General features: G+C 48.8%; 1 protein-coding gene across 2 annotated transcripts in view; it reads left to right on the forward strand.

Moving 5' to 3' along the window:
* The window catches only part of EDA (ectodysplasin A), an 82,818-nt gene that overhangs the window by 44,329 nt on the left and 23,829 nt on the right, over window positions 1-14,660 (forward strand). For both annotated transcript variants that reach the window (XM_072877088.1, XM_072877089.1), the window contains exon 2: window positions 7,922-8,027. In XM_072877088.1, the coding sequence (XP_072733189.1) occupies window positions 7,922-8,027 (106 nt within the window). The remainder of the gene's footprint in view (window positions 1-7,921; window positions 8,028-14,660) is intronic.

Consider the following 14,660-nt stretch of genomic DNA (forward strand, 5'->3'; position numbering starts at 1 on the left):
TTTTCTAATGGTCAATGCTTGCTTGGCTCCTTGGTCGTCACTCGTTATGAAGCTCCTCAAGAGTATTGGGACGGAGGTGGCTCTGCTGTTACAGCTCCTGCCTGGAGGCATAGCTCGGTCCCTCCTTCCACCCAAACTTCCCGCCTGGCTTTGGATAAGCTCCTTAGCATCACTGGTGCTTTTATCCTCTAGATTATAGAATTGCTTTGCCTTGTAGCTTTGGGTGGAAAAGGCTTTTAAAGATCACCGTCGGGTCTAAAAGCCTCAGCGAGGATCCTTGCGTGCGGATCAGAATGAGGGGGAATTGTGGTGGGTTTTGTATCAACTCAACGCTGATGGTTTGTGCCCCTGGGACCTTGGGCGTCAGGGTGAATAGCTGGCGAGAGCAGGGATGTGGCTGGCGTCGGGAGCGGAGGGGTGATGGAGCGGTGAGAGCGATGAAGCAATAGGGACAAGAAGAGTTATGGGAAGTCTTGAAGGAGAGGACCATACTTGAGCTTTCAAGCAGAAAAAAAGCCGGCGGAGGGGTTTGCAGAGGACAGCGTGTAACCTGCTCTAGACCCCTGGAAAGGATGCACGCAGCCGAGCTGGGCTGAAGCCACCAGATTTGGGGCAGGAAGGTGGGTTATGGGAATTACGGTTTATAGAAAGTATAATCTCTATTCTCTCCATCGCTATATGTGACCACGTTCTGGCTGATGGTATATCTCATGTTACAAGAGTTTCACATTCAGGGCTATAGCTTGTCTTGCAGACAAGACATTGTATATAAATTCTTGTCATGTTGAAATGGGAATTTACTCTCTTGCTGCTTGCATTTTTATGAGGAAAAAGTAATGATGACAAAAACAAGGCTTAAAATATGTTGAATGGGGCTTTTTTTTCAATAAAGCACAGCTACTCCCCAAGCTTCTTTCTAGTCTGTTTGAAAATAAATAATCTACTTAGGTTTTTTTGCACCACGTGTTACCAGAGGCGAATTTCTGATGGAGGACAATGGGGCTGATATTCAAGTAGCTGCGACTCTGAACCGCAACCTCCGACAGCTGAACTTCAGAGCGCCAGAAAAACAACAGTATTGCTTGCAAAGAATGCCTCTACAGAGCTTAGGCTTGTTATTAGCCTTCTCAAACTAACGATCTCCAAAATTGCAAACGATGAGGGAATTTGACTCTAACAATACCATTGAACAATAATGCGAGAGGATGATTTCATGCCTTTTTTTTTCTCTGGTGCTTTAAGATATTGTGCTGTAGGAGAGCGTGGGTTTTATTGATTGGGGCTAAAGCTGGCTGGTCTAGCTTTCTCATGATTAATTGGAAGCCAACTTTGTAGTACAGCATGCGAAGTCTTTAGGGGTTTTGTTAGCGATAAATATACTCTGAAAGACGTTGCAAGAATGCACTTTTCACTGAAAAAGGCTTGTGTACCTGAACGCTTGCGTGCTTTTCCCAATTCTGCTGTTAATCAGGAAGAAGATACTCGTTCTTCCTACCAACTCGGCTTTGCCTAAGGAAAAAAATACGCCTTTTGTGCATAATTGCATAGGGTGGGTTATGTTTTTCCACTTCTCTCACTTTCAGGCTGCTTGACCATTGGAAATACATTCCCTTGGTGTCGAGTGGATCGTCGTTCCTATAAAGTGTTTCCGAGGGATGTGCATTATTTAAGGCATTTGCAGAGGGATGCAATTAAAGATGCAAACCTTAGCAGTCACTTCGGCATCCCAGCATTGTTGTTCTTATTGCATATGGTTTGTATATCCAGCCATAACTCCATGCTACAGTTGGGTTTCATAGCTTGAAGAAAGCTTCCTATTTTATGGTGCCTTAAACAAAAATAAACTATATATAGATACACACCTCTTTCTTCTCACTTCTGTAGTGTGTGGAATGTCCACATCGTCCTACTGCTGTTGAAGATTTGAAGAATACTTGCTTCCCCATGAACGCCGACCTGTCTCAACTTAATTGTCAATCAAGAGGCAACGCCAAAGAGGCCACGGCCTGGGGCGGGTATTCCACATTCCGTGGGTATTCCATACCCCCTGCCATCAAACGGGGTGGTGGGAAGGGCTGATGGCTTACTGAAAAGGGGCCTTAAGCCACCCGAAGCCCAGTGGGATGCTCGACTTCCCAAAACACTTCATCAATTGAATAATCAGTGTGGGCCCACTGGGAGCCCTGGGAGCCGAGCATTCTTTACAAAAACTAAACCTGATGCTCCACCTCCTGATGAAATAAAATATCCCATAGCACAAACCAGGTGAGTTTCTGAGTGCCTGCAGCCTGTGTCATTTTGGGGGTTCCCACTGTGCTCCCTTGACATCCCAGAGCAGCTTTGTTCCACGTTTCCAGAGCGGGTTCTGCATGTGGCTGCAGAGAAAATCACTGCTTTTGTATGCCTGCCTTTGTTTTTCTTTATTTAGCTGAGAGAAACCAAGGTAGAACGGATTCATTCTGGTGAGGCATGCCTTTACTATTGTTTCACAGGGTATTTTGAGGTATGGTTTCCCCTGGGATTTTTCCTCTCTTGGCTTCTTGACCTTTTCGCATCCTATAGTGATTTTCTTGGAGTCGTAATGGGTGTTACTAAAATTAAGGTAATTTGAGGGCTTTAGACTGGGGGAGGAGGGAAATGGCAATTGTTCCAAGCTTTTCTGTCGCTGTTGCGTAACTATACAGAGCAAATACGACTTCTTTTTTGGGAGCAGGTATGGGCTTGCTGGGCTCCTCAAAAATACTCTCGCTCTACAAGCGCAGAGGCTGAGAGAATCCGTTCTCCGTGACTCTGAGGATGAGGAGTTTCAGTGAAATGATGGACCAGGATGGTTATTTCTTTTAGACCTCCCCAGAAGGGATGGGTGCCGCAGCCGGGGTGCCCCAGCGAAGCCCTGCCCTGCTCCGGCTGCCTTGCTGGTGCGGGGGGCTCGGCCATTGCAGATGTGTTTGCACCACACCCCACCTCGTCACCCCCCCGGCTGGGGCCGCCCGCGCTGGTGGTCCTGCTCCACCAGCTCCAGCATCTCATCTCCCAAACCCAGCAAAGATCCAGGTCTTGCACCTCCAAATTGCAAGCCACGATGAGGGGTTGAGCGGGGGGCACTCCAGCTTAGCGGGCAAATGCCCCGTCAAGCCCTGCAAGTGTCTTTGCTGCGCATTTTCCTAAAAGGATGCAACTGATATTGTGCAAAATGTTTCTGGGTGTTTTTGAAACTCTGGGGAGCGTTTGGCCGTGGGAATGGCCACAGCGGGTCGACCAAGACGCCTGCCCAGCCCGCCGCTTTGCTCCCCGCGCAGGGAGGGAGCCCGCAGAAGCCGTCCTTGCTGCTCAGCGTGTTTTTCAGACATCCGAAGTGTTGCTTTCAGCGACCTCCATGTCGCAATGCCGTGCTAGTGTCCAGCCAGCAGCGTTTCACTGAAGGTTATTTCTCCTGTTGCATCTGTCTGGCTGCATCACATTTTGCTAGATGGGTGGCAAACATCTGCTCGTTCTGCTCTGCAAATCCTCTCCCTCGTTGCAGCCACACCAAATAACAGGGAGTAAATGAGTTTAATTTAAGGCACAACAACATGCACCCTTACGTCCAGACTAAAAGCTGCAGAGTCCAAGAGCTGCGAGTGCATATATTAATCATATCTCAGGGGGCGGTGAATGGAAAAAGCATCGCTCGCTCTTCCGACCGGCACAGCTGTGCCAGCCGCCGGTCCCCAGCCGGACAGCGCGGCCCTTCATGGGCTGACCCGGCGGCCGAGCGTCCCCCGACCTCCCGCAGCTGCGGCCCCTGGAACAACGGAGCCCTTGAGTCATCGGAGATAAACTTCGCCTCCATCGGCGTGGGAGCTCGCAGCCGCGTGGGGCTCGGCGATGCACTGCACCCAGCAAGCAGCTCGGCCGTCCTTTGCCCTGCCACCGAGCTCCGGAGAGTGACCCTGAGCATGTCCCTCCATCCAGAGGTGGACCTCTTTGAACCCCTGGACGCTGGTCACCACAGGGTAAATGGCGTTGCTTGCATAATTAACAGTGCTATGGAAGTAGTCCCTAGGACAAACTCCTCTCTCTGCCTTTTTGCTCACACCAGTTGTGTCCATTACCAGGCTAAGCGTGGAGGACTGCTGTGTTACTTCTTCAGGAAAGCTTGTTTTCACGGGGGCTGGTCTCCAAGCGGCGTGTGCTTATAGCTGGTGTGGTCACAATTACTGTCACAAGCTATTTTTATTGGGTTTTTTCTAAGTAAAATGTATGTTTCAGTCCTTTACCCTCACTGTCATTTCTCTTTCTGACTTGGTCTTATTAGGAAGACAGTGTTTAATGGGTAGATTACTTTTAGCCAATATTTAGTATTTTTCTGACTGATCAGTGGTAAGCGTGATATAAGAATAAAACCTGGGTGAGGAGAACAGAGTAGCAGAGTTGGGGTTGTTCAGCCTGGAGAAGAGGAGGCTCCAGGGAGACCTTCTTGCGGCCTTTCAATAGATAAAGGGGGCTTATAAGAAAGATGGAGAGAGACTTTCTACCAAGGCGTGTGGTGACAGGACAAGGGTTTTAAGCTGAACGAGGGTAGGGTCAGACTGGACATAAGGAAGAAACTTCTCACGATGAGAGTGGTGAGATGCTGAAACAGGTTGCCCAGAGAAGTTGTGGATGCCCCATCACTGGAAATGTTCGAGGTCAGGTTTGAGAGGGCTTTGAGCAACCTGATGTAGTGGAAGATGGCCCTGCGGGGCGAGGGGGTGGATTAGATGGACTTTAAAGGTCCTTCCCAACCCAAACCATCCTGTGATCCTACGAAGGTTTGAGCAATCATCTTTATTTTAAAAAACAATTTATTTTGTACACCACGTTCATGATCTGAAGAGCCTCTTCCGAAGACGAGAGGGGACGAGCGGAAGACGCTGCAGGTGACACGGGTGGCACAAGCCATCGGTGCCTGTGACCAGTCCAGCGACAGCATGCAGTGCCGTGCCGCGGGACCTGCCCGGTGGCAGCGTTGCGGAGGTGGCTTCTGGAAACGTCCCCTGGCTCCGGTGGGACGCGGCAGAGCCGAGCTGCTGCTTGGGGGGCTCAGGAGGAGCCCGGTGAAGGGGACAGGGCTGGGGCAGGGGGTCAGTCCCGATTTCGATGCTTTCCAGCATCGGTTTTGTGGAAGCGGCAAAGGAGGGCTGGGACCGTGCCGATGGCTCTCGCTGCATCCATGGTGGGAGGAGGAGGAGGAGGAAGGTCTGGCTGGGTGCAGTGGCTGGGCGATGTGCTGTGGTAGCCGTAACTTGAGTTTGTGTTTTATTCGCCCTTTTTTTTTTTCCAAGCTAAGGTTTCACGTTACAATTAATGCTGACTGAAGCATGCTTAGAGCCCCATTACTCGAGTTTTGTGAATAGAAAGGTTATTTTAATGAACTGTCCAGGAAAATAAACATATTGTGTCAATCTCTCGTATTTCCCCTTCTGAGACTAAACTTCAGTGGTTTTGGTCCGATTGTGAAAAGCTTTCAAGCCTCTTAAGAAATTTTCATTGTTTCACTGAAAACAACAAAACGCATCAAGCAAAATGAGAAATCAGGCTGTTTTATCCTTTCCAAATCCTTACGATTTTCCAGGTGAAACTCTTCGCTGAATTATTCCAAGCCCGTTAGTAGCTCTGTTTCTTTACATGGGTGGGAGGGTGGACCCAGCTTATGCCTGGCAGGAAAAAACATCACCCCGGTGTATTTATGGCAAATCTCTGTGCCCATGCCCAGATGTGGAGAAGGAGGTGGCCTGGGGTGAGCCCAATGTTGTGCCGCAGCTTTTCGAAATTGTGGATGTTGTGTTAAAATTGTATTTGTAATAGCAGGGAAAGGAAACCTGTTTGTTTTGACACAATTAGGGTCGTGCTATTACAAAATCTTCACGAGACGAAAAATGTCGGGTTTAGCCTCAGCGCTGGGAGCGGCTCGTGTGTCGCTTGGCCGAAGGCAGCCGGGTTAGCTGGGGTGGGAAGCTGCAGATCTCAACGGGCCGGTTCCCCACCGCTTCATTTTCAGTGCTTTTCTTTAGTCGTGTTTTGTAAAGCTCAAATGAGACTAATAACAGCATTCAAAAGCAATGCTGATGATTTCATCGACGTTTTAACCTGAATTATAATGCAATTTCTTCCTGCAATTAGTTCTACAATGTTTCGACTTGATTTAAAGAAGTGGTTTAAAATAAAAACCCCATTGCTTCTTGCTCGTCCCTTGCCCGGCTGTGTTGTGCTGGGGTGCCCGCAGGAGCATCCGCCCCCGTGACTGGTCCTTCCCTAGGTAGAGAAGTGCCAGTTTTTACTTGTCGTTGCCTTTTAGATACTTTTCCAAGTATAACCGTGCGTGTGGTGAGGCTGCGAGGAGCTGGTCCCAGGCCATCCCGCAGCGTTTCGGGCTCTTTTGGGACACGACATCATTGCAATGACAAAACATCGGGAACTGGGGTAAACGCAGACCTGCCTGCGCGCAGGCGGAAATAAATAGCAACCGCTTGGGAATTTGGGAAACCCTTTGGGAGTTTTGGGGGGGAAACCCTTTGGTTTCCCAAATGCCGTTCATGAGACTGCACTGGGGCTTGTTGGAGTAAAGCAAGACGCGAGTGTAAAATCCAGCGGCTGCTCATGAGGAAGCAGGAATGGGATGCTCGTGGGCTGGAAGAAGAGCGCGTGCCTGGGAAGTAACTCGGGAACAGGCGTTTGTGCGTGGAGCGGAGGGGTGCACCCCCTGCACCCCGACGGGGGGGAGAGGGGAGCCGAGAGCCCCGGGGCATGTCAAAAGCAAAGAGAGCTTTAGCGATTCTTACTTTCGATAGGGACTTTTATGGCCTGCGGCTTAACGAGCCACTCTTTTAACGAGCTATTCACCAAAGGAGTTTATTCTTCTCTGCTATTTCAAAGATGCTTTTGATGCCACAGGTTTTGTTCTCAGAACAACAACGCACTTGCTAACCTTTGGTGCTGCTTTTTGGAAGCCTCTTCGTTCTTGTCTTAGGCTGTATTTGGCTTGTGTGTGTTTTTATGGCTTAAATAACTGTGATCGGGCTTCTTCAGCGTAAAGAAAACCCCATCCTGGTCGGAGCAGGCCTGGTTGTTGGCGGGTGCGGTAACACGCAGAACAAGGTGTTTGGCCCCTAATTAATCTTCTGTGAAATTCCATATTTTAGGAAGTGGAAATAGCTAGGGAAAATGCCGCTGGTGATGAGCCGCCGTGCCCTGGGGCAGCTGGGAGGACCGGTGAAGTTTCTGAACCGAACTTCCAGTTTCTGGGTAGGGATGTTGATTTAATAACTGTCAAAGAGTTTTTAATGCAGTAACCATTTTTTCATGAATAAGAGGTCGCTACATAAAATTTTTGCTTCTTGGCAAAAATCATGTTATAAAGATGTACTTGCTCTAGGTTTAAAGTGTTAATTTATGTGGTATACTGAATTGGATTTAAAGGTCCCTGAAGACCTTTGAATCTCAGTAGCTAATGAGGCTTGCAGAAGAGAGCTTGAGAGAGGAAAAACTTACTGGCAGTGAGTAATACCGGTGAAAGAGCTCCAGGATTGAGCAAGTTTTGCAGAGGATAATTAGAAACGATCACATCGGCATTTGGGGCGTTTGATTATTTCCAGCTATAGATCTCCCCTGGCGCCGCCTGCGTCCCTGTCCCTGCAGCCCCCCGTGCCCCGGGGATGCTTTTCCCTGCCGAAACCCTTCAGGTTGAGTTTTCCCAAGTCTCGGACTGCTTCCAAGGGGACACAGCTCCTTGCGGTTCCCCTTGGGATGAGCTGGGCATCCGTGAGCAGCCATCTCGCATCTCCCCCTCGGCTCAGCAGAGCTATCCCTGATGGAAAGGATCTGGCGTTCAGGCTCCGATCTCTCTGCTCGGCTAAGCCGTCCTTGCCAAAGGTGCTTAAACTTGTCCTTCTTCTTCCAGCTGGCCTTGTTGAACTTCTTTCACCCTGAAGAAAAGCTGCACGTTGGAGAAGAAGGTAGACGCGTCCGTCGAAATAAAAGGAGTAAAGGCAGCGAAGGGCCAGACGGTGAGTCCCGCTTTGCTCCTCGCTGCTGCGCTTCTCGTCTTCGCGCAGACGAGTAGAAGACTGACTTTTTTTTTCAGATCATGGTTACGATCATGGTACAGAATTCTGTATGTGTTAAAATTAAAAATTAGCATCTGTGGCTTTTAATAGTTTCTATCTGCTTTTGATTGCCTTCCAGATGAGGAATTCCAGTAGTTCTGATTTCTGCAACTGTAGGTCTAGTGATTCGGTGCAAATTAATGCTGCTTCGTAATTTCGTCCTTGGCTCTTCTTCTCTAATAGCGAGGCTCTGTGCTCGTTTAAGGCTATGATTTGTACTTATGTACCTACATTTGTTGTTCTGTATTCCTGGCTCTGCTTAAAATCATGAAGTAGCTATTCGTAGTCTAACAAACAGTTTGACAATCTGCATCACAAATGGTAACTGGGTTCTAACGGGGTTTCGCAGTGCGGCGGAGGGTCTCAGGTGGGTTCGAAGCCCAAGGGAAAGGAAGTCAGAGTTGTACAGAGCTTGTATTAAGAGAGCGTAGAGTTACAAAAAAATCACAATTGTCTGTCTGTGATTTGGTAAATATAAAACGAGTATAAGTGATACAAAGACCAGGGGCATCGGGCTTCCTCGGTGCCGAGGAAGGTGTGGCAGGGCCGTCCGTCCTCGTGGTCCACAAGACGGCAGCTGCTGCTTCCCTTTGCCGTCACCGTCCCTCGGCGAGAGCATCGTCCTCCACGTGTCCTGCTCTGCTACGCTCAGATGCCAAAGCTCTTCTCTTGTATCTGGTCTCTTTGTTTCAGACCTTCTGGTTGGTTTTGGACTTGGTGTCTGACAACGTGCCTCCCCTACGTGGACGGTCCCACCGCCTGCTCCGTGATGGGACGGGCCATACCATGATCCGTTGTACACGCGCCTTATGCGAGTACTAAATATTACAGCTTGCTACTGTCTGACGGGGGTTTTTCTTAAGGCATTTTAATCTTTAATCTGGGTAGTTCTGGGAGACGGAGGCCGTTCCTGACGGCTGCGAAGGCGCTGAGCTGGCGTGGAGGATGGGGCGGTGGGAGCAGGAGCTGGGCTGCGAGGCTCGGTCGTGGCTTTGCGGGGTGAGGGACTGCAGCGACTGGTTGTAAGGTCTGGGAGGTAGGGCCAGAATTAGATAAAGCCTTTTGCCTGAAGGACTGGGAGAGGACAGCCTTGCAGCCCCCCCGACGCACGAGATGCAGCAGCGGGAAGCTCGCTTTACTGGGGTTTTGAAGCCGCTCACGCAGCAGGGGCAGGGCAGCTGAGCGCGCTGCGTGGAAGGGACGGGGAGGCAGGTGACAAGGAGCACGTCTCTTGAGTGCCTGATGGCGTGCGGCCCCTCAGACGTGGTGGTGATTTTCTCCCGGAGCCGTGCTCTGCGTGCCGAACGGCTGGCTCTTTGCACGGCAGGTGTCCTCTAAAGCCCCTGGACGTCTGAAGGGTGCTTTAAAATGGAAAATTAACCCTGCCAAAATTACATTTCATGCCTGAGGTCATGTAATGTCACCTTTTTTGTTCTTCTGAGAACAGCACCAAAATCCTTAGGTAGAGCATAACTTAGGGTAAGTACTGCGACATCTTTATTGCACCAAAAACACTCTCAACACTTGTTGAGAACTTAAGTAATAAATACCAAAATAATTAAAACTAACTTCACCTTCAGTCCCTTCCCCCAGCTTGAATCCTGCCCGATTTGAGTATGAGGAATTTTATTTCCAGTGCTGTCTTTTCATGATTGTCCCGCTACACTGAGACACGAGGACTGCCTCCCGTGTCGAGCTCCTGGAAGAGCTCCCGCGCTTTCCTACTGCAGAAAAGCACAGGTCCATTTTTATACGGAGAGGAGAAGAGGACTGGTCGCCAGGGAAAGTAGGGAGAGAAATGACAGAGTAGTGGTCTGTGCGTGGCTCGATGCCTGCTAAGCCCAAGCCCTGACTGCGTTATAAACCTCTCGGCTATCGTTGGTTTTCCTCTCCAGCTCCCTGGCTCCATGAGTTTCCCGTCTCCCCCGAAGCCTTTGGAATTTCCCAGTGGAAAAGCGTGTCCCGGTGGCTCTGCTCCAAGAAAGAGCTTCATGAAACTCCCCGGATTCCTCCTCCCCAAAACGCTGACAAGTCTGATGCATTTGGTGCAGGCCCCCTGAGGGACTCCAGCGAAATGCGGTCCGTCATCTTTAGAGCCGGTGTCGCGCTGATGCTCAGATGGCTCAGGCAGGATCCGAGTCCTTTTGCACCGACTCCTTGAAATCCGTTCCAGTGTCTTCGCAAGTCGCTTGTATAAGTAGCACGTTTCCACTGTATGCGAGCGGTGTAAATGGAGTGCTGCAGGCAGATGTTCGGAGGAATTAGCCTGGTCCGTTAGGCTGCCTAAGTGCTGCCTTGCTATTGCCAGATGTGCCGAGAATCGCTGCACGGTGAGAAAGAGATGCTGAAAGTCGGTGGGCTAAGAGGGCTTTTCTCCTCATCCTTGCGCCTGGGTGAAAACGTGTCATACTTTTATAACTTGCAGTCCTTTCCCAGGTTTCCTTTATGTTCCCTGAATGCATCAGAGTTGAGTCACTGCAGAAACGTAGCGGCGCGCTTCCACTGATTATAGGGGGTTTTTGTAAATTAGGGGGGTTGACCCCATAGGGTGAGGGGGATGGGGAACATTGCCAGAGCGACAGGTCGTTTTCCTAGTGACGTTAGCAAGATGTTGGCAAGCAGTTACTGCGCGTTTGGCCATCTCACTTTTATTAGGTAGAGCGGTATTTAACAAGTGTAAGCTGTCAGGGTAGGGATCGACCTTGTAACAACCGAAAAATCAATAAATAAACAGAATAGGTGCTGTTTATTTTAGACCTACATGAAGGAATCTTACTTTTTAGAGAAGGGCAATGGATCATTAAAAAAAATAAATAAAATCATGCCACGGTACTGATAACACCGTTTTCTTCATGCGTTTTGCAAAGGGAAAGTTGATCAAATCTTTGATCTCCAAAGAGCCTCTAGAAGATAAAAGTGGATGAACTATAAATTCCCAGAAGGAAGGAGATGTGCTTTCCACTTGAGGCCTCACTAATATTTGTCTGGAATTAATTTTACGAACTTTCAAGTCCTTTCACACATGCAGTGAAAGACCAAAGTGATCCAAGTGTGGAAGCCGTGGTTGGAGGGAGGCTGCTCAGCCTTCCACGGCTGTTTGAGTCCTGCTCATCTTGGTACCAACAACGGGACGGCTTCCGTGATTTATAAATGTCAAAGATAACGCGGTTCCTTTTCTAAAAGGTTTTTTTTTTCTTTTAGGAAAATTTGCTTTCAGGTCTTTTGCTGTGAAAAAGGTGTTTTTGAGACAGGTTGGAGCTGGTCCCAGGGGCTGGGAGGAGGGTGACAGCCGTGGCTGTGCCCAGAGCAGGGAGCCACGGGGATGGGACGAGGGAGGCCACGAGCAGCGAAGCTGCTTCAGTGCCTCGTTGTTGCTTGCTGAAAAACCCCCAGAAAAATTGTGTGCACTAGTGTGAAGCTATCGGTTGGATCCTTTCGCTTCCAAACACGACTCCAGTATTTCAAGGGCTCCTTTGAGGACTCCGGCTTCAGTCCTCCTGCCCGCTTGTCATATTTTATGAGCGTGTTTGCTTCATTTTTGTTTGTGTCCCTCCACGCACGGTGCCCTGGAACCAATTAGAGGAGCCGAGGTCGTGTCCCGGGACGGGGTGCCTGCCCGGCTCCCCTCTCCGCACGCCGTCTGTCCAGCCTTGCTCTGGCGTGGGTCACCGTGCCACGGGCAGAGCGGGTCGCTGGGCGCCCGGTGCCTGTCCCCGGCCTGAGGAGCACGGATCAGCTTTGCAGCCAGCTTCCCCTCCGTGCCACCAAACCCAACACTTGCACAGCTTTAAAAACCGCCACTATTTTTTTTTTCTACTTCTCGAGGACCAGGGTTATCCCCTTTACAGCTCCATCTTACGGTGTTCTTTCTACTCTGTGTTACCGACTCCACCTGTCACTTAATTTGCTTTAGTTGACTAAAACTTGACCCTCTCCAATGTTTCTCTTTTTTTATTTTTCTTTTTCCCCTCCTTCCTTTTTTTCTTGGTGTATTTATGCTGCTGTGGAACTGCTGTTGCTCCCAGATTAACAAATCATTCTGGAGCTGGTAATTAGCAACAGTTGTGCTAAAAGGAACCATCAAGAATGTTAAATTAGTCCACTTTTAAATAAACTGTGTATGAAATGTTAGATCTCTATTCCCAGAGCACCAGTAAAAATGCTGCTGGCTCTTTGCTAACAAAGCCAAAATATGGGAGTAGCATGGTTGTAACTACAGAGACAATTCCGTGCTCTTGAGGTTATAAATAATGACAGAGCATTTACAAAGCAGATGTCAATAGGACTCTTTAAAAAACATTGTTTTAAAAAAAAAAAAAAACTAGTTTCTTTTTCTCCTACTTTCATCTCTGTTCCCAGTTAGATCCCTGCCGTGCTGCTTTCCTGGTTTGTTTGGTTTTTGCTTTTTGGTTTGGGGTTGGGTTTTGTTTTTTTTTTTCCTTCCTAGATTTTTTCATATTGAGCTTGGTGAGAAACATAAGTGATTGTTATCCATTCTTTGATTTGGAGCATGGCAGCTGGGAAGAGGCTGAGCAGATGGCTGTCCTTAAGCTGACAACAATTTGGTTCCTACTACTTTGGCAGTCCTTACTGCCGAGGAAAGTCCTTGATGAGAACTCATGGGTTTCAGCGCTGCAAATGGCTTTGGGTGAAATGAAAATTAAATTCTGGGAGAGCAGAAGCTCACCTCGGTCCCTGCTTCTACCTGGAGCTCTGGAAGTGACGTGCCAGCTACGTGGGTTCAGTGTTTCACCTTGTTAGTATTCACTGGTGGGTTTAGGATGGGTTTAGGATGGTTTAGCAGGTAGCTGATGCCAGAGCCTGGCTGGGGGTGCCTGGCTCCCTCCGTCCCCCCGGGCAGCCCCCGCTCCCGCAGGTGCCACATCTCGGCCGTCCCCGTCCCCCTCTCCTGACCTGGCAGCGCTGACGACGCAATAGGGCTGCTTTTTTTTTCTTTTTTTTTTTTTCTTTTTTAATATCCAAATCACAATAGCGACTTTTCCTGCCGGCTTCCTCTCCTTTGGAAAGGGCAGGTTCGTCCCTCTGCCTCCAGAACAATCGGTGCCTTTGTGTCGGCCCCGTGCAATTCCCCAAAGCCCCGGCATTCCCAGAAACGCAGATGTATGAAGGGCGATAGAGCCTTATTGTGCTCCGAAACCATGGTGATGAGCACTCAGTAAATACAGAACATTTCCTGGACACTGGAGCGCAGGGGACGGTCCCAAAAGAAAGGCTCACCACAAAGTGCTTGCACTTACTGATTTCCCCCAGAATTTCTCTGTGGTTTCCCCCAAAATGGGAAAAGGGAGGAATTCAGATGATGTTGGAATCTTCGTGGACAATCTCCATCCTTTTCCTGTGACGTCGCTGTCAGTACTTGTTATGACTACGGTAAAATTAAGACTACAGCTCATGTACAGATCCTTACCCACATGCTATACCTGTGGTTATTATAATAAGGCTGGCTATTTGTATAAGGTTTTACACCCCAGGCGCTTTCCTGCCTTGAAGGTAAATTGATAAAAATATAGGTAACTAAGTTAAAATATAGGTAACTGTTTCAGAGCATGGTCTTGTCTCTGTGCTCATTTCTAACCACCGTTTCCACTGAGAGGTCCAGAGAAGCTTAACAACTGTCTAAAAACCCAGCGTGATGTTTAGGTCCTGGTTTCAGCTCTGTTGCAGCAGTGGTAGGTTAATACCATGTCATTTCTGGAAACAAGTGAAAGCAAAGGTGCAGATGATATTAAAGGGCATCTTCTTGCTCTAGGTATAACTTTTAAGAGAATACATTTTTAGAGAGCTGAAACATTTTCAGCGTATCCTTGGTTCAAACTACTCTGAATTCATTTTTTTAATACTGAAATCACTTTGAGGTCAAATTCGCTGCAGTGAACCCTCACAATCTTTGCTGAAGCATGTCTTGGGAAACCATAGGCAGTTGTTTGCCATCCAGCAGCATGATGTGGTAGATACCCAAGCAAGACCTAATTTGAGGGAAGCTCCACGTAGCCCGAGCGCGTTGGGAAAGCAGAGGTGTTAACGTCTAGGCTTGAGCCAATATGCTATTTCCACTTAAAGATTGCGGAGTCACTTTCTGTACCTGGAAGGTGTGTGATGGTGAAAGCCTGAGCGGTGACGTTCATTCCTGCAGTATGCGTTGAGGGTGATATTTTCATGAGGATGTGCTGCATCAGCCAGCAAGAAGGAACCGGAGTCTGAAAACCGATGAGGTCCAGAATTCTTCACTGAACTCTGGTACGTTGCTGTCTCAGTTGGATGTTAAATATTAAAAGCAGTTAACTTGCCGGGAGAGGTACGAGCCTAATCCTGTGGTGGCCGTGGTGAGGAATTGTTCCAGGTCACAGGGTTCACGGTGTAATGGTTGACGTGTCCTGATCCATACGCAACCTCCGTTTGCCTCCTGTCTTCTTCACCGGCCCTTCCAGTTGTGATCTGGATTGTTCCAGAAGAAACCTTGCTTCATTATTCTTAATATTTATAAAGCCGTGATGAGGTGCTGTTGATTCAGTC

This window comes from Ciconia boyciana, chromosome 12 (genome assembly GCF_034638445.1).
Source record: "Ciconia boyciana chromosome 12, ASM3463844v1, whole genome shotgun sequence".
NCBI classification, from domain to species: Eukaryota; Metazoa; Chordata; class Aves; order Ciconiiformes; family Ciconiidae; genus Ciconia; species Ciconia boyciana.